This window comes from Arachis stenosperma, chromosome 7 (genome assembly GCF_014773155.1).
Source record: "Arachis stenosperma cultivar V10309 chromosome 7, arast.V10309.gnm1.PFL2, whole genome shotgun sequence".
NCBI classification, from domain to species: Eukaryota; Viridiplantae; Streptophyta; class Magnoliopsida; order Fabales; family Fabaceae; genus Arachis; species Arachis stenosperma.
Genome location: NC_080383.1, coordinates 87,771,915 through 87,791,923, shown reverse-complemented (window position 1 = coordinate 87,791,923; position 20,009 = coordinate 87,771,915). Strand labels below are relative to the sequence as shown.

The 20,009-nt window shown below is 33.8% G+C and overlaps 2 protein-coding genes across 3 annotated transcripts; one reads left to right on the top strand and one right to left on the bottom strand.

The window, feature by feature from the left end:
* Positions 1-2,251: 2,251 nt before the first annotated feature.
* On the top strand, positions 2,252-7,336 carry LOC130941037 (phosphoinositide phospholipase C 2-like). Of its 2 annotated transcripts, none has more exons than XM_057869393.1 (9): positions 2,252-2,752; positions 3,911-4,107; positions 4,521-4,656; positions 4,739-4,984; positions 5,073-5,320; positions 5,727-5,844; positions 6,214-6,366; positions 6,465-6,551; positions 6,741-7,336. In XM_057869393.1, exons 1-9 carry the CDS (start codon positions 2,447-2,449, stop codon positions 7,032-7,034), a joined length of 1,785 nt encoding a protein of 594 aa, XP_057725376.1. In that variant the 5' UTR covers positions 2,252-2,446; the 3' UTR covers positions 7,035-7,336. The 2 variants fall into 2 exon arrangements, with proteins under 2 accessions (XP_057725376.1, XP_057725375.1); XM_057869392.1 differs by having other exon boundaries at positions 5,070-5,320.
* Positions 7,337-11,840: 4,504 nt separating this feature from the next.
* On the bottom strand, positions 11,841-16,317 carry LOC130940988 (uncharacterized). Its single transcript, XM_057869313.1, has 4 exons — positions 15,596-16,317; positions 15,450-15,515; positions 15,224-15,340; positions 11,841-12,808 (listed from the first exon to the last, which is right to left on the bottom strand). Exons 1-2 carry the CDS (start codon positions 16,127-16,129, stop codon positions 15,450-15,452), a joined length of 600 nt encoding a protein of 199 aa, XP_057725296.1. The 5' UTR covers positions 16,130-16,317; the 3' UTR covers positions 11,841-12,808; positions 15,224-15,340.
* Between the last annotated feature and the right edge of the window lie 3,692 nt (positions 16,318-20,009).

The window sequence follows — 20,009 nt, the reverse complement described above, 5'->3', positions numbered from 1 at the left end:
ATTATTATTTTGTTTTTTTGGGCAAAACATTTGTTTCTACGATTGATTAATATATATGATGAATTTAATTTTAATGTATTGTTGATATAAATTAGTTTTAAATGTGTATTTAATTACATAATATTACACTATTAAAAATAATTATTTTACACATTATCCATATAAATAATCATCCAAAAAATAAATATAATTATATAATTATATAAAATATTTTACACTATTAGTACATCAAAATTAAACTCTATATATGATTTGTCGTAAAATTTTTAAATAGAACTCCAGACCTACCTTTCAAAATCTTTTTTTCCCTCATCGGAAATACTTTATTAAAGACTCAAAAACATAATTTTGTACATTATTGAGATTAAGGATGTAAGTGAGTCAAACTATTTGATAGATTTGTGGTTCGAGTTGCTTTAGACTTAGCTCATTTTATTAAATAGGTTAGATTTAAATTTTTTGTAAAGTCTATTAGTTAAAAATGTCAGTACTCATTAATTTAAATATGTCAACCATACGTATTTTATGTGTTGATATAGATTATGGGAGTGCTATACATGGATGTGAAACAACTTTTAGCTAAAATCTCGTGGAAGAAATCGGACCATCCGAGTTTTGTGCAAAAAAAAAAAAAAATTAGGTAACCAAATCGGATGGTCTGAATTGTGAAAGATGAGAAATTTGAACTTTAGGAATAACTAATCGGATCGTCCAATTAGTTTTTTTTTTCTAAAATCAAAACGGATCCTCCGACTAAGCTTTTTTTTTTTGTTTTGTTTTGTTTTTCTAAAATCAAAACGGACCCTCCAAGTTTTATTAAATAATATTTTTTTTGTAGATACCCTCTAATCAGACTGTTCGAGTTTTTTGCTCCAAATCCCTCGGTCCGATTTCAGCCCCTGACACCACATGCAGGAAAAGCACCCATGTTCTCCATAACGTTGTATCATCCCACACTCTCCTTCATATTAAAATAAAAAGCAAAATATCAAGCCATATATTTTAAAAAAATTTTACAAAATTCGTTGGACTAACTCGTCAAAATATTTTTTGTAAAAATAAATTATTCTTAGTTTAGACTTTTAATTATTTACTTATATTAAATATAAAATAAAACTAAAAAAAATCAATATTCAAGATTAATTAAGACTGTAATTTTTTGTTTTAAAAAAATTATTATATAATTATGATATGTGACTAACAATTGATATATAAATAAATTATGATATATAAATAATTATGAATTATAAATTTTAAAATATATTTAATGTTAATTTAATTTTTTAAATTTATTATTTTAAATTTTAATCTACGAGCTTTTTAAATAAGTTCATGAGCTTGTTGAATTTTAAACAAATAGGATTCAAATTAAAAAAACTATAAAAAATAGTTATTTATTTACAACATGATCCAAGTTTGTTGAAACTAAAGTTCGACCCGACCTATTTCTATTTCCTTTGGTTGAGATAAATGCACCCTCGTCCATCAAATATTAGATATTTAGTTTTAATTATTTTGTTACTTCATGTGCCTAATTTAAAAAAAAAAAATCTTATATAAGTGGTGATATTTTACGCATAATTCAGTCTAGGATAATTATTATCATTATCATTATCATTGTAGTTACAGTAATTATATAACTTCATCCACTTTATTTTAGTATTTAAATATAGGGAAAGTACGAGGAGCAAATGAGATATTTATACAATGTGTACAATGGAGGTTTATAGAGTATTAGAGATATAATTATTAGTGTTACATTTTCCTATCAGCTGAAGCTTTTGGGATGAGTGGTATCATGATATGGTATTAAAGCGCTAGATCCAAAAGGTCAAGAGTTCGATCCTTGGTGAATCCAAAAATTAAACTAATTTTTCGAGAAGATGTTTATTATCCTTTGTACTCGGATGGTTATTCTAAATAGTATAGGGATGTTCATTCCATAACTCAATAGCCATTGTACACATTGTACAAATAGTCCATTGTCTCCCTAGCGGGATCCTTAAATATATTCTTTAATTTAAAAAATAAAAATTAACTTTGCACACGAAATAATAATAGTTCTTTGTTGAATAAGATAAGATTAGAATAAGTAGGACCCAGGGTGAGTAAAACAGTTGAAGATGGATTGGTAACTGCCAAATGTCCCACGTTTCATTGGTTAACTGCAACCACCGTGGGACCCACACGTCGCCCACACCTGTTCAAATATTCAATGCCATACAAAGCTCTCTTGTGTCTTCTACACTTCTCTTCTCTGTCTTCTTTGCCTACAAAACAAGAAACGTATCTCATTTTCCAAATAACTAAAAAACACTTGCTTATCTTCAAACACTGAAAGCACAAAATTCACACACACGCAAAACGCGCGCTTATATCACAATACAACTGAAACGGTTACTGAAACTGAAACGGAGTGAAGAGAAGAGAAGCGAAACTTAGAGCGATGTCCAAACAGACTTACAGAGTTTGCTTCTGCTGCCGCCGGCGATTCAAGCTCGCCGTGTCGGAGGCGCCGCCAGAGATAAGGAATCTCTTCGACCGGTACTCCGAGAACGGGCTCATGACGGCGTCGCATCTGCGGAGCTTCATGGTTGAAGTGCAGAGAGAGGAGACAGCGACGGAGGAGGAAGCGCAGGGAATCATTGATGGACTCAAGCATCTCAGTATCTTCCATAGAAGAGGTCTCAATCTCGAAAGTTTCTTTAAGTTCCTCTTCAGTGATAACAATCCACCACTTGCACAACCAATGGTAACAAAGAGCTGTTTTATTTTATTAGTTTTTCTTCGTTTGGATCCTTGTTTATGTACTGTGTAGTTTCATTTCGTATTAGTCAGTTCTTGATTTCTTTCCAGTTTTAATTTTTGTTCATTGCTGACAGTGTAGAAAGTTCTATATAGACATTTAATTATGTATTGCCACATCATCAGAAGTGTTAGATTCAATCGCCTACTATTCTTAAAGTGATATAAAATTAAAAATGCAACAATCAGATTAGATGGTGGCGTAAAACTTTCACGGAGACATGCATTGTGGATGTTCTGTTTTTGTAACTGGATTTTTCTCCCCCAAATTTGATTTGCCTTTTTTTAAAATTATTGTTGTTTTATGTGTCGGTATCATATGTAATACCCTGCCTCTATCATGTCCTTCATGGACTAATAATTGTTCTCGGTAATTAATGAAGCTAATCTCATGTTCTCAGCCAAAATTTTTAGTGATTCTGTTTCAGTTTGGGTGTTATGATTGTACTTTTAAGTTTTAATCAATCAAGTGTTTGTTGGTTGATTACATTGTCTTATTAGGAATGTGTAATTAAAAACTTATTGGTAGAAATGGTTGTTGATATGTTACCAAAGGCTTATATGACTGAGAGGTTTAGAATTCGGCTCTTTTTGTTCCTTGTGCTTCTGATAAGAGTTGAATTTCAGTAGAAGTTTATTATGAATCTTTGCATTGTCAACATTTCAAGGCCAAAAAGAGGTTCTTACCTGTAAAAGGGTGTGTTAGATATAAAACTATTTATTGTCTACACAATAGATTTCCATTTTTCTAAATTATTAATGTTTTATGTGTTGGTATCATTATACCCGGCCTCTTTCACTGTTTTCATGGACTAATGATTGTTCTCGGTTATTAATAAGGCCATTGTCAGCTGAATTTATAGTGATTCACATTCAGTTTTGGTGTTGAGATGTAAATTCATTGAATATTTCATGTTGGATTGTTGGTTGATTACATTGGCTACTAGGATTTGTGGAATTGAAAACCTAATGTATTTGTAAATATGAAACTTTGATTATGATATTGGGTTACATTGTAGCCTTTCATAACAATAACTCATCATTAACTTAGTTACATATTATATGCACTATGTTGTTCTGATTATTACTTCTTGTATTCTTGCAGGTGCACCATGATATGAATGCACCATTGTCTCATTATTATATATTTACCGGTCACAATTCCTATCTGACGGGAAATCAGCTTAGTAGTGACTGCAGTGATGTCCCCATCATACGTGCACTGCAGAGAGGTGTTAGGGTCATTGAATTGGATATATGGCCCAATGCATCAAAGGATGATGTGGATGTTCTTCATGGAAGGTAAGTCTACCGGTTGAATATGATACTGGTTTTTTAATTTTCATGAACTCAAATAATCTCCTTTTTCCCTGTATCTGTCTTCCATTTATGTTTCGTTTTTTGATGTGGCAAAAGTCAAATTTTATACCATTGATATATTTCTTTCAGATGAATTCGTTTCTGTTATAATTATCTACTCTAAGTTATGATGGTAAGCAAGAATTGCTTGCTTGCAAAGGATTTCTCCCACAGTTTAATGAGAACTAAGTCTAATATTCTACAAAACAGCAGTGGGAGAAAGGGAAAATGTCTAAATTATTTCAGAAATTCATGGTTGTAGAAAAGATTATATATCATTTAATATATTGATACTATTGGAAATTGAATTTTGATTTTGATTTTTCTCCGAAAAAGTAACATAATTGATTGTGCAGGACATTGACTACTCCCGTGGCACTCATCAAATGTTTGAGGTCTATTAAGGAGCATGCTTTTGTTGCATCAGAATATCCAGTTGTAATAACCTTAGAAGACCATCTTACTCCTGATCTTCAAGCCAAAGTGGCTGAGGTTGGTTCATTGGAGTTCATACCGGGATTCAAAATACTATACATTCTTGTAGTTGAAACTGACTTCTGTTCAAATCTTTTAGATGATTACTCAAACTTTTGGAGACATACTATTTTGTCCTACCCCAGAAAGTGTGAAGGAATTCCCTTCTCCCGAATCACTTAAAAGAAGGGTCATTATATCAACCAAACCACCTAAGGAGTACCTTGAGGCAAAAGACATAAAGGAAAAGGAGGATGAATCACATCAGGGAAAGGCTTTGGGTGACGAAGAAGCATGGGGGAAGGAAGTCCCAAGTCTTAAAGGCGGTACTATTGCTGATTACAAGGTTATAGACTGTGTCCTCAGCACCATACAAATCCCAAAGATATTTAATTTTGCAAGAGATTTGTTGATTTATTTACTGTCTCTAGCAGAACAATGGGAATGATGATGATGATGATGATGACAATGACGATGATGATGATGAGGAAGATGCTGATGAAGAAAAGTCTCGTCAAGACGTATGTGCTGAATATCGACGTTTGATCGCTATTCATGCTGGAAAGCCCAAAGGAGGATTACTTGAAGGTCTTAGAGTGGATCCTGATAAAGTGAGGCGATTAAGTCTAAGCGAGCAGCAGCTTGAAAATGCTGCTTTATCTCATGGAAAAGAAATTGTCAGGTATTGTGAACTGTTTCCATAAAGTTCTTCAGATAGTAGTCACTTGCATTGCTTCACTGACCTCATGATGATATAAACTTCACATAATTATCTATTGTGACTATGTAATGCAAATATGTAAAATTTGACTAGTAAATAGCTTTTGTTTCTGTCGTTTACATTTCAGTAATTTGACAAAAATGAGACGATATAATAGATAATAGTTCAGGCTATGATTTATTAGCTCTAATGATGGTGCAATCCGTAATAAGTTCCTTAAGTCCTTAACTACAATGATTGGTCATATTTGAGAATTATGAGTTCTGATTGCTGTTCATATTGTCATACCAGACTCATTGATATCACAATGATTTCAGCTTGGTTCTGTTAATATACCAGATTTTCTACTTATTCCTGATGTTTGCAGGTTTACTCAACGGAATATACTGAGGGTGTATCCAAAAGGCACTCGCATTACCTCGTCGAATTATAACCCATTAATTGGGTGGATGCACGGAGCGCAAATGGTTGCATTTAACATGCAGGTTTCTAGTTCCCAACCTTTTTTTCTTTCGAAAAAAGAAAAATTGAAAGAAAACAAATTCCTGATTCTCCCTTTTTTAGTTGTTGTAATTAAGGTTTCTAAATGTGAGGTCTGAACTATGGCAGTCAGAAAATTTGGGGATGTATTTTTTAAAGTATGATTTATAAGTGTTGCTATGTGTGTTATTGCCTATTACTTTTCCTTCACTGAGGATGTGAGATTTCATTTACACTTCTCTCAGCTATATCAAGACATTGCTACTAGACATATCTACTAAGATCATGAAGTACATTATTGATTTGTGATGTCAATAGATTATTAATGAAAGTTGTCCAGTGATCAATTTTCATTGCTTCTGGTTTCATGTCAGGGCTATGGCAGGTCTCTGTGGTTGATGCAGGGAATGTTCAAAGCTAATGGAGGATGTGGTTATGTTAAAAAACCAGATTTTCTATTAAAGACTGGTCCAAATAATGAGGTCTTTGATCCAAAGGCTAAGTTGCCTGTGAAGACTACTTTGAGGGTAAGTACTTTGATGATTCCATCATTTTTTTTTAATTTCAAGTATTTCTAAGTTTAGATAGATCCTAACCGAAGTATACTTTTCTTATTCTTATTTAGGTAACTGTATATATGGGGGAAGGATGGTACTACGATTTCAAGCATACACACTTCGATCAATACTCACCTCCAGATTTCTATGCAAGAGTATGTTTAGATTATCAACTATATTTCATTATATGTTTTATTAAGGTTATGTTTGGTATAGAGACAGAGACAGAGATGAAGTATCTTTGTAATGTTGTCTAATAAGTAATATCCATATTGTCGCTTCATATGTTCCTTTCCTTATGGTTCTTATATCATTTTAATTGATTTGATAAACTCTTTGTGTAGGTGGGGATTGCTGGAGTCCCTGATGACACTGTGATGAGGAAAACCAAGACAAAAGAGGACAATTGGTTGCCAACTTGGAATGAGGTATTCGAGTTCCCACTATCTGTTCCAGAACTGGCTTTGCTTCGTGTAGAAGTTCACGAGTATGATATGTCTGAGAAGGATGACTTTGGTGGACAGACATGTTTGCCTGTGTGTGAACTTCAGACCGGAATTCGAGCAGTTCCACTGCATAACCGCAAGGGAGAGAAGTACAACAATGTGAAGCTTCTCATGCGCTTTGAGTTCATCTGATTTTTGTGCACATTCTTCTTCTGTTCTATATATGTTCTGTTGTACAGCCATTATAATATGTCACTAAGAAGAATTCATTCATGTATGTTATTTGTCTTGAAGGATGCTTTCTCTCTTCAATGATGCTTTTGAGAAATAAGATTGTTTTGTCTTGTTTTCTTGAAAAGTTGTGTAGGAGCTATGAGATAGTGTTGTGGTGAGGCTTGTCAACATATATATATATATATATATATATATGCTCTGTATATTTTGACTCAAAAGCTTATGTGTTTTGTTGAGGTTGATGCTTCCATTTCTTATTATTCATAAGTTTGCATTTTATTCTACTGCAATGCAATATTGTGTTTGTTTTGAATCTTACTTGCTCTTCTTGGAAATGATATTTATACTTGCTCTAGCACACATTCGCACACACAAAAATGTTCCATTGGTCATAGATTTTCATTAACTTATTGCATAATTTTATTTAAAATTTTGCAAGAGTTTAAACAAGTATACCTTGTAATCATTTGGTATGAACTAATTTATCTGAATTTTAGATAAGTTGATGTATAATTCACATTGACCTATTTAGATAGATATGACTATCAATCATTTAAATTACTAAATCATCTACATTGCTTTCAAATATGTATCTATTTATCTATCTATCTATCTATTTATTTATAATATATTAAATTCGATACCAAGATTTTTGCACAATATGTTCTTGACATGTTAGATAATCTCTATTTCTCTAGCTTTTTCACATTATCATTTTAACAAATTTGTCATTCGATAATAGAACCTAATCCCACATCAACTGTTTTCTTTGCTTCCCTCATATTTACTTCAAAAAGCTTCTGGTGTTATTTTATTAGCTAGAATGGTAACATTTTCAAATTTATTGTTCTTCTTTATTGGTCATTGTTACACCTTTTCTCCTCCTTTGACTAAATTTCATCTTTGGTTATTGTAAACCTTTCAATGTGAATATATCCATTTATCTATCTATTTATAACATTAAATCTGATACAAAGATTGTTGTATATTATGTTATTGACTAGATAATCTTTAGCTTTGACGCATTATCATTTTAACAAACTTGTCATTCTATTATTGAACCTAATGACACAAACTATTTTCTTTGCTTTCCTCATATTTACTTCAAAGCTTCTGTTGTTATTATATAACTAAAATTGTAACATTTTCAAATTCATTGCTCTTCTTTATTGGCCCTTATGTTACACCTTTTTTTTCCTTCTTTGATTAAATTTCACCTTCCGTTATTGTAAACCTTTCAATATGAATCTATCTATTTATAATATATTAAATTCGATGCCAAAATTGTTACACAATATGTTCTTGACATCTTAGATAATTTCTAACTTTGCCGCATCACCCTCTTAACAAATTTATCATTCTATAATTGAATATAATGTCACAAACTATTTTCGTTGCTTTCTTCATATTTACTTCAAAGCTTCTATTGTTATTAACTTATTATATAACTAATTAACTAGAATTGTAACATTTTCAAATTCATTGCTCTTTTTATTGACCCTTATGTTATACTTTCTCCTCCTTTGATTAAAATTTTGCATTTGTTATTGTAAACCTTTTAATGTGAATGTGAATTAAATATATATGGATTTGTTTATAAGTCACTTAAAACACCGTTTAACGCACTCCCATTCTTCAAATAAAATTTTTATTCATGCTTATCGTTCCTAGAATTACCTTAAACTAGGTTGCTTTTGACTTTGAACATGAAGTCTAGACTTCTTTTGGGCAACGTCTGATTTTTGTTGGTGTTGAAGTGCCACCGTCCAAGTTTTTTAGTAGATTGGGTTCGAATTATACCTGAGGGTGTCAGGATATTTATAAGTGTAGAACTAGGATCAATAACCACCTTTGGAGTAGGTACACCTTTGATGGTGGGTTTGTTACTCCCTTTTGTTAAGGAAGTCGTTAAGATTTTCTTTCTAGATGAGTATGAGTTAGTTGAGATTCATCTTATTTGAATAAGTAAGGCTAAGTTGGTGCCACGTGGGCTGACCTTTATGAGGTTGGATAGGTCCCAAAGTGTGATTTGGACTCTTGCTCTATAGACTGGGCTTTTAATAATTTTGAGTCTGGCTAAATTATGGGTCAGGGTATGAACAGTGTCCTTGCTCGAGGTCAAGCTTCATGAAGTCGGACTCAAGCAATCAGATGATCAACTCGAAATATCGGGTTGTAAAGAAGTAGTTTGTGGTATGAAGCTAAGGAAGTCGGTCAACTCAACATTACTTGAATAATGTAACATTTCTGTAACATTTCTCACTTTGTAACTGTTCGCGCATTTTTTCTGTGCACTATCATTTTGCTGTAGTGTAGTTGTTACTTTCTTAAAATTTGTCGTTTAGTAATATGATATTTCAAGTCATTTTGATGTTATTTACGACTTGCTTTCTCTATACGACTCGTTTTTGGCCAAGTTGTGTTTTCATGAACTGATTTGCACAACTCGTTCATTCCGAGTTATTTAATGACTTGTTTTAATACAAATCATTTTTGAAACTTACAGTTCTGATTTTGTACGACTTGTTTTAAGTACCAGTTGTTTACTTTGAGTCTTTTAAAGTATCAAATAATCTTTATAACCATTGGACTTTGTTGCTTTATCAATTGTGCCCCTGCTAAATGTTGAGCTTTATGAAGCCGGACTCGAGCAATCAAGTGGGTCGGATAGTCAAGTCAGATTGTTAAGGTCGAATTTTCATGAAGCCTTTCAATGATTTATCAAATCGTTCGATTCGAGTTGTTTCTAAAGTGATATAATTTTATACGACTTGTTCTTAATACAAATTTCTTAGAATATATGGTTATTTTTTACTTGATTTTGTTTAACTCATGAGCTTGAGTTATTTTAAATCATTAAGCCATATTATAACTATTGGATACTAACTTGAACCTCGTCGCTTTATCCAAGCGACCATTTAAAAGGCTGGCTCGTGATTTTGCGCTTTGTCGAGCATAAATTGGTACTTTAGATAAAGGGATTATATGCTTATTCCCTCCCCTTTCTAGTTTTTACAAGATTGTCATTCTTGTGTATGATACAGCATGTTTTACCCGAGTTGTTTTAATTGGAGGATTGTTTTTATGTTTTAATTTTGTTCGAAATATTTACATACAATCCTTTCTTTCTGTACGAGTCGTTTGGTTAAAGGTTTGTTTTTCTTGTTGTTTTTGCTTTTACCCTTTTTAGGGCTTTATCAGCTTTTACGACGCATGCTTCTGACTTGCTATTTCTGACTTTCTTCTAACTCGTTTTGTTATAGGATTGTTTTTACAATTTCGATTTCACTTCAATTCGTTTATACAATCCGTTCTTGAACTCGGAACTCACAACTATTTCCGCACCCTTTTGAGCTTGAGTTCAAGTTGTGTAGGTCAGATTCAATGAGAATTTGGTGCATTGTTAAAAAACCCATATGGTTAAACCTTAAAGTTGAAAAAAGTGTGCATCAAGGAGTAAGATTCACTTTCTAGCTGTAGTATCTCTTCGATTGTAGACATGGTCATTTCTTGATCTAATTTCATACAACTCATTTAGTTCGAGTTATTTTGATACTTTTCGATTTGTTTTAATACAAATCGTTTAAGTTGAGCCATCAAATAGTTTTTATAAGCATTGAAATTCCTACTCAGACCTTGTCGCTTTATCGGTTGTGCCCTTGCTTAAGGTCGAGTTTCATAAAATCAAATTCAAGCAATTAGGAGAATCAAATGGTGAGGTCGGGTTGGTTGCTGATGGCATAACTCGTTCGGGCCGAATTGTTCTTATATTGTTGTGGATGCTAGAACAAGTTTTCTTTGAACAACTTCTTTTTGTGAAGTTGTTCCATTTTATATGACTTGTTTTCAATCCAGGTCCTTTATTTTTGGAACTTGTAGAGATGAGCTCGTGGGTTTGGAATTTTATACGATTTATTTGTTATTCGTGTGGATCGAGTTGTTAAATCGTATTTATGCCTCGAAGGTTACTTGAAACTGGGTTACTTTTAGCCCTAAATGTGAGGTCTAGACACCTTTTGGGTAGCGTTGACGGAGGAAAAATGTCGGTAAAGATTTTCACAAAAATATCACGTTGCAAGTATAGTTCTAAACTGACAATTAAACCTCAATCAATATTTAAATTGTTTGTCACAAATACAAACCCAATAAAATTAACCGAAGTATTCAAACCTCGGGTCGTCTCTCAAGGAATTGCAGGGAAGTGTACTTATAATTGGTTATGGAAAAGTATTTTTTGGATTTTTGTGATAAGAGACAAGTAATGTAAATAACAAGGAAATAAAATAACAACTAAGAAAGGTCCTAGCAAGGATTGAGAATTAGAATTCCTATCCTCATTATCATCATCAATTGTGATGGTAATTGCCTTTTGCTTTCACTTAGTTAACCTCTAACAATGAAGGAAAGTCAAGTGAGCAAAATCAACTTAAGTTCACAATTCCTAATCAAAGACTAGATTTAGTGGAGTCTAAGCCAACTAGCAATTTTCAATCACCAATCAACAAAAGAATTTTGATAACTCAAGAGTCTCTAATTGATGAATCTAAGTTAAGTACATAAAAATCTATTTTAAAATCCAACCAAACATTTTATCAAACACTTGGAAGGCATAAAATAAAAACATGGAAAACTAACAAGACATAGCAAAATCTAAAAATAACCAAAGCAAAGAGATACCAATAACAAAGCAATTGAACAATAAGAAACGTGAAACATAAATTGCATTAATGAAAATTGAGAGTTACACATGAACTCATAAACTAAATTAGGAAAATAAAGGAATCAATGAGAGAAGTAAATAACTAAAGTGCTAGAACAAATAAGAGTAGAAGAAAACTAAATAAAAGTAAGATTGAACCTGAACCTAAAGAGACATTGAAAGAAAAAACCCTAAAACCTATAGAGAGAAGAGATCCTCTCTCTCTAGAAAACTACATCTAAAACCTAAAATTGTGTAAATGAAAGTGTGAATGATTGAATGATTCCTTCCAGCCTCACTCTGCAGCCTCTAATCAGTATTTTCGGGCTTGAAACTGGGTCAAAAGCAGCCTAGAAATCGTCCCCAGCATTTTTTGCAATTACAGCACGTGACGCTTTGTCACGCATACGCGTCGATGAAGAAATTATTGGTCACGTGTACGCGTCATGTCACGCGTACGCGTCGCTTGAAGTATGGTGCGATCACGCGCACACGTTGTTCATGCGTGCGCGTCGGCATCAGCTTCTCAAATCTTCATTTTCTTGTGTTCCTTCCACTTTTGCATGCTTCTTTTCCATTCTCTAAGCCATTCCTACCCTATAAACCCTGAAATCACTTAACACACATATCACGGCATCAAATGGTAATAAGTGTAACACCCTAACTACCAAAGCTCACGCTTCCGGCTGCGCTACTCTGATAGCTCGGACATTACGACGACTCTTATACTATTTATTACTAAAATATGAGCCTGTCTGAAACTTTAAACCGCAATTACCGATCCCAAAAATACTTTCGTTCGATAACGTACATCCAAAGAAACCATACAACTTACAAAAACTCATAAAGAGTACATCCATATATATACACACATATATATAAATAATATTACAGACATTAACCAATACAATTCCTATCCCTCTTACAGAATATATCAAGATAAAGGCGAGGGTACAATAATTAATAATCTAAAGCAATACAGAACATCACAACAATAACTAAATAAATTCTTCGTAACTTCTGCGCCCATATCCTGAAAGGGGAAAAATGTAAGGGGTGAGAACATCATCCTCGAAAGGGTTCTCAGTAGAGGGTTTTTGGGAATTACTGTAATAGGATACATGAAGATAAACCGTACCAGTGATTATTAACCATCTTATGCCTCTTTTCAAAAACAACAGTTTACAATAAAAGTAAAGTCAGAAATCTTTTCTGAAAGAGGAACCGTTCAATTCTCAAAACATCAAAGCATTCCAAAAGGTTTATCTATACTGAACCAAAATAACATTTCATATCTTATTCCAAACCAGAACCACAAAACCGAAATCAACCATCGGTCCATCTCATTCAACCACGGCCCTAGGCCCAAACAATCCAACCACAATCAATCCACCACAATCCAACATAGTTCCAGAAGCAAACACAAGTAGGAAGATGCAAACACAAACAAACAGTTATTGCAAGTAGAACAATTAGCAGTTAATCACATAGGCAAACCAAGTACAATATGCATACCCAAACAATGTCACATAGATGCATATGATGCATGCCTGTCCCTAGTGGCTGATGATATCATCTGTCGGTTATAGAGCCAACCCGACAAGTCCTGGTAGCTAACCATTGGACGGTCCCTCTGTCGTGCATCCCCAACTCGAGTTATACTCATCATAAAATTTGATCATAAACATGATCCATATCCATCACCCTCACTGGTGAATATTTCGGGGGCGAGCTCATCCGGGGCTTTCACAGTGCCCGGCCACACTTACGACATAGGGTCAACAGAGTATCAAGTCTCAACCTGGAGCACGTGGTGGCTAGCCACTGCTACTACCCAGGGAAACCCTCATCTCCGATAGTGGAAGTGCAACATTCACATTTATCAATGATTCAGCATAAACATGCATTCAATCTCATCCATGGATCATCATCCATCTCAGCCATCCGGCTCACGGTTCATTCCAGAACCAGCCAATATTCATATCATACAAAGCCATTCCGGCTCACGGTTCAATCCAGAACCAATCAATATGTATAAACATACACAGCCAATCCGGCTCTCAACAAAACAGCACTTCCACATTCACAATCATCAAATTCATGAAATCGGCGTTTAAGCCATAAATCATTTTCTCAATTCATTTTTCTTTGAAATCAAGTTTCAACTCTTTTCAGCCTTGGCTTTAAAGGATCTCATTTCTCAAATCATCTCAGGCTCATAAGCCAAATTTACTCAAAGTGAGTTCCCTTTTTAAAACAAAGCCACTCTCGGCATTCTCTTTCCAAAACTTCCAAAACCATGGCAAGTTAAGAATTTATTTCAAAGCATTCAAAATCACCCATCCAGCAATGGGATTTTATAACAAAAGTTTCTTGGCAGAGTCCCAAGTCTTTAGGGAAGGTCAACCTATATCAATTCCTTAAAATTCATTGAAACTCTTAAAATCATAGATTTCTCGGTTCAAGTAAATAAAACTGAATTTACTATAAAACCGGCCATACAAAATCACAAGTTCCAACCCGGTCCAAAAATCAACTCATTTGAAACAGAACCGGTTCATTTGAATCAAACCACTTTCAAGTTTCTTTTTAGAACCCATTTTTCTAACTCTTCCAAAATGCCTCAAACTTGATTAATCAATCAAAAGTCTAGATTCCTTTGAAATCACTAAAAAACCCTTTTTGTATTGAAATCAACCTTAGAGCATCATTCTTTCCTTTAGTGATTCAAACGGTGCAAATAGTTCATTCCTAAATAAGCCGAACTCAACGCATAAAGTTCATTAAATAAGTTAAGCTTGAAACATAAAGATTCTCTTAATAAATCAAATAATACAATTTCTCAAATCTAACCCTTTTTAAATAACTTTTCAAATAAGGCTAGGATTTTGTAGAAATTCCGGCAGCACCTCCCCTAAAACTTGGACTTTTGCCACCCGGTTCGGGTCCCAACTAAACCATTTCTCATTCCTTTTCAGCAGCTCAAAACCAGAAATCAATTTAAAGCAAGCTAAATCCAACAATCGCCTCAGTGGCGTATCTCAAAGATACCATTTAAAAATCAACTCAATATCAATCGATATAACTCATTTCCAAAGCTTTAAAGAAACGGTTCAATAACAAACCACTTGTCCAAAACCAAATCAATTAAAATGAACCAGGCTAAATTCAAAGGTACATTCGACTTTTCAAATCATCAAAATAATTTACTCAAATCAAATCTATCCTCAACGGATTAAACTCAGATTTCAAATCTTTAAAGAATCAACTTCAAACATTACATTTCACAAGCCGCACAACAATTCAGCCAAATCAACATCCATAATCATTCGAGTTAATCAAATAATACATAAGGCAGATACAATCACTAATTACACAATATCTCACATCAGTATCCATATGTAATAATTCCAATACATAAAACATAGTTTTTGGAAAGCGCCCCTACCTTGACAAATTGAAACTATAATCCAAACGCCTCTCAGAAATCCTTTTTGTCTCGACCCAAAACCAAAGGCAGCTTCAAAGCACTGCCCCACACATTTTCGCAGCAGCATAATCGGCTCTAATTTACAACAAGCAACCTCAGTTACTAAACTCTAGGAACATTAATTTTGTAAATGCTTCAATATACGTACAGAACAATAACGTGAGGATTTCCGAAACATAAATACCTAATGGAATGACAAAATGAGGCAGCTGCAACTCCGAGCACGGAATGCAAACACAACTCCAAAACCCTATGATGGATAACACCGTAATGCCTCAGCACAAGTTCACAAAGCAGTGACAACAGGCTTTTCGAATCGGAAACGCTTACCGATACCGAGGACTCAGCGACTGTTTTTGGTGGCAGAGGCGACGGAGGCAAGGTGTGGCGACCCCCAACGGCTCTTCCTCCCTCCACGCGACTTAGATGACCGCGGCAGTGTTCTTCTAGCGATGGCAGCATGGTTTCTCGGCAACCCATCGCCAGTGGCAATGGCGTTCTGGCCAGATTCCAGAAACCAGAAGTAGGAGCAGATTTGGCGGTGGGAGGAGGCATGATCGACGGCGGTTTTCCCCACTGCTCCACCAGCTTGGGTTTTCTTCTCCCGCTCCTCTTCACTGGCGGCACAACTGTAACCCTAAATGGCAAAGACTGACGGTGAGGCGTGAAGCAGCACTCTTCCCTCTTCGCGACGGCTTTAACGGTGGCGGCAGCAGCACCGTCCTCCACCCCGCGCATGCGCTCTCTGTTCGTGAGCCACCAAGGACGGCGACGAAGGAGGCCTTGGCAGCAACAACGATGCGGCTCCAAGGTGGCGGCAAGAACCTCGAAGGCGTTCGGCCTCCACCGCGATGGCGAGCTCATGGCGGCGCGGCGCTCTTCTCTTCTCCTCGGCCAGACGACGGCGGCAGTAAAGATAGCACACCGGCGCAGGCCTTCCTCTCCTTTGTTAGCGACGGCGGCGACGGTGGCAGTGGCACCCACCGCGCCGCCTCCCTCTTCTCCCCTCTCCCCTGATTCCGCAAAACCCCTCCCCTGTTTCCCCCTTCTTTTCTTTCCTTCAATTAATTTACAGCTGCTGCTGTTGTGGCATTAGGTTCCTTAGTGTGTACCGGGTCAGGGAAACCGGGTTACCGGGTAGGGTTTTTCTGGGTTAGGGTTTCATTTTCAAAAAAATTAGGGTTAAGGGCATTTTAGTAATTTCACTTAAAATAGGGATAATATAGTAATTGAAAACCAAAATTAAATCCAATACTATTTGTACATAGAAAATACTATTTGCTCATCAATTTCACAAATTATTTTCAATAAAATGCCCAAATCCAAAAATTAGAAATAATATACTTAATTTATCCATTTTTCCAAAATAGCAGTAATAATATTTAAAATATTATTTATCTAATCCAAATCATATAAAATCCTTATTATTTCATAACTACCAACTTTATAAATTTGAATACAGAAAATAATCCAACAATTGTGAAATTGGATAAAAATCCTAACTTATCTCAAATCCAATAAATCAAAACTTGCCTTAATTATCTTTAATAAAATAATCTCTGAAATTAAGGCTATAAATAACTGTAGGATTTGAGACTTGATCATAATAAGACTTTTCATATATTCTGGGTCTTACAATAAGAGAGGATTAAAATTAGCAAATTTAAGGCCAAAGAAGCATGTTTTCAATCATAACACAAAATTAGGAAGGAAAATGTAAAACATGCAAATTCAATGAATAAGTGTAAGAATAATGGTTAAAATCCACTCAATTCAATACAAAATAAACCGTAAAATAGCGGTTTATCAATCTCCCCACACTTAATCATTAGCATGTCCTCATGCTAAACTCAAGACAAACTGATCTAAAAAATAGAATAACAACCTAACTACTCTTTACGGTGATTAGTTACAATTTTTTCCTAGATATATACTAATATAGGTTACCTGATTTCCAATTTTTGTAGTAAAAACTCTGATCAATGACTACACTCTTGCCAAATAAACGATGTTATTGAGTTAGCATGCTTCATACTTCATGAATTCACATAAATATGCTAGGTTGCATTTTTTGGCTTTAAGAACAAGACAAGACAAAACACTGAGAATAGGACATAAAGGACAGAGTCACAAAAATGAATATTTTTATATTTTGTTTGGTGATAAACTGAATATTAGATAGAATAAACAATAAAAGTCCGATTTACCTTTATTTTTTCTTTCACACAAAATTTAGAATAAAAATAGAATAATAAAAAATATAATTATGAAAATTTGACTGTGATAATAAAAAATAAATTGTATTTCTTTATAGTATCTTTGTGTCTTTCCTAATAGAAATGATACAAAATACACTAATTTAATATATCATAAGATAATATCTTTGTTCATGTCTCACTTACCAAATACAATTTTGTGTCTCTATGTCTATGTCTCATTTTCCTATCCTTGTAAACAAACACATCCTAATATCTTTGAATGAGGGATAATATTATAGGTATATAAATAATTTATGCTTTGTACAATGTTGTTCCACCATGCTTTTTTTCATATGCCGAATAATTGTTTCTTTTTTCAAATCATGAAAATTTTGCAATATATTACTGTTTATGACACTTGATGCTGATAAAAGTAGAGAATACTATCGTATGGGATATGTGACGGTTACAAACTTGTAATGGTAAAAAGGACACCAATGTTATCAAAGATTGTGTTTGGTTTATGTATAATTTGAGACATAGACACAAATACATAGATATTAAAAATATAGACATAGTAATACACATTTTTTCAGTGTTTGGTAAGTAAGAATAAGACACAACAATAAAATTAAGTCTTCATAAAATGTCAACATTGCCTTTACTATAAAATATCACTACCACCACCATCACCGTTTTTTTCTACCATTGTCTAAACAACCACCTCTACTTTTCTACCACCGTTAACAACTCTTAACCTAATAAAAAAACTAATCAAATAAAATAATCTAAGATATTTAACAAAGAGTCCTAGCTATTTGCCTCCAATAAAATACAATTTATTTTTGAAAAAAGCAAAGAACACTCCATTATCAAACAGTCTTAGCTATTTGCCTCCAACAACACTAAGGTCTTCCTTCTATCTTTAGTTCAAAAATCCACCAGGAAAGCCAGTAGCTATTGTTATAATCTCGATTTTGAGGATGATGAAAATGATGATGCTCTTGAACAAGAGAGGCAGAAGCAGAAGCAAATCGAGAAAAAAAAGAAGAAGAATGACAAATCTGGAAGCTAGAGACGATGATATATATGACATGGAGAAGCAACAATGGCGAATTTGGATAAATATGAGGATCACATGTGTGTTACGCTGAGTTATGGAGTTTTGGGGGGATATACAATGTTGTGACGGCATTGCTTTTTTGAATTAAGGGGGAGGAAATTGGACCGTCCAATTTCTTTGTAGAGAGAGAGGAATACAAATTGGACGGTCCGGTTTGTATGGAGTAAAATTTGTGGCGAACCGAAATCGAACCTACTAATTTCTGACCTGAGAAAAATTTTAATTCGAAAGAACACTAATCGGACGGTCGGATTTGTGTTCTGTAAAAAAAAGGAATGACAGCAGGCGGTCAGACTATCCGATTTATTTGTTTATATATAAACCAAATTTTCCAAAACTCCCCACTTCTTCTTTTTCATCGTCTGTTTCAAATCTCACGAAGTCATGTTCTTCCTCTCCTCTCGTTCTTCTTCTTCAATCTATTAGAAAAAATAATAGTGAGATTGAGAGTGTTTTATATACGTATATTATCATGGATGATAGAGTTATGTTAAAAATATATTATTATGGACATATTTTATTACAAACATACGAAGGAGTTCAATTTTTATGTGAGAATCCATTAGATGTTGTTATTCCGTTTACATTGTCATTTGAGGAATTAAAATGTGTGATCTGTGAGAAGATAGATTCTCAAATATCTAGGAGAGTATCTTGTATTTTGCACAGGTATCCTTTATCTGTGTTTGATGGGTTCGTTCAATTTCAAACCAAATATGTGACGGATGAAGCGAGCATGCATGAAATATTTTTCAATGTATATTGAAAATCGCCACCGAATGTTGTTCATTGAGTTGTATATTGAGTTCGAGCAATCTGAAATGAACCAAAATATTGAATTGGAAGATTATAATAGTGATAGTGTGGAATAATTTGAAAGTAACTATGAGATCGTTAGTCCAGGTGAAGACAAAGATGAAGCTGGCATCACTATGAACGCAGATGTGGCAAACATTGCAAATGTATTAGCAAACCAGCATTCATTTGAGGATCCTTCTTTCATGCGGTTGTTAGATTTAGAGGCTATGCATTCATCAGAGTTTCCTCAATATCTAAATGCAGGTATATAAAGAAAGATAACTGTATGATAGTTTGATATTGTAGATCAAGTAGGTAAGATAAGTACCATATCACATATGTGGATTATAATTTGTTAAATAACATTTGTTACTTTATTAGTTAATAGTTCTTTATTGTGGATTATATTTAATAGTTTTTTATATAGGTAAAATAGTTAAAATATAGACTATAATTATATCTATTAAAGTGTATTTATCAATTGTTTATGTATATTTTTTTAATTTATTGACTCGAATCTTTGTGTAGTTATTTATTTATTTATTAAGCAACATTTGATTCCCTTTTTATATTTAATTTAGTGTGTAGACAATAAATGATTCATTATTTATAATATATAGAAAAA

Bases quoted from the DNA above. Each gene is read 5' to 3' on its own strand.
- LOC130940988 (XM_057869313.1), bottom strand. From the start codon at position 16,129: ATGAGCTCGCCATCGCGGTGGAGGCCGAACGCCTTCGAGGTTCTTGCC. The intron at 15,516-15,595 runs GTAAGCGTTTCC...TATCCATCATAG, and splicing joins TCGCTGAGTCCTCGGTATCG to GGTTTTGGAGTTGTGTTTGC.
- LOC130941037 (XM_057869392.1), top strand. From the start codon at position 2,447: ATGTCCAAACAGACTTACAGAGTTTGCTTCTGCTGCCGCCGGCGATTC. The intron at 4,108-4,520 runs GTAAGTCTACCG...TTGATTGTGCAG, and splicing joins GTGGATGTTCTTCATGGAAG to GACATTGACTACTCCCGTGG. The intron at 5,845-6,213 runs GTTTCTAGTTCC...GTTTCATGTCAG, and splicing joins TGGTTGCATTTAACATGCAG to GGCTATGGCAGGTCTCTGTG.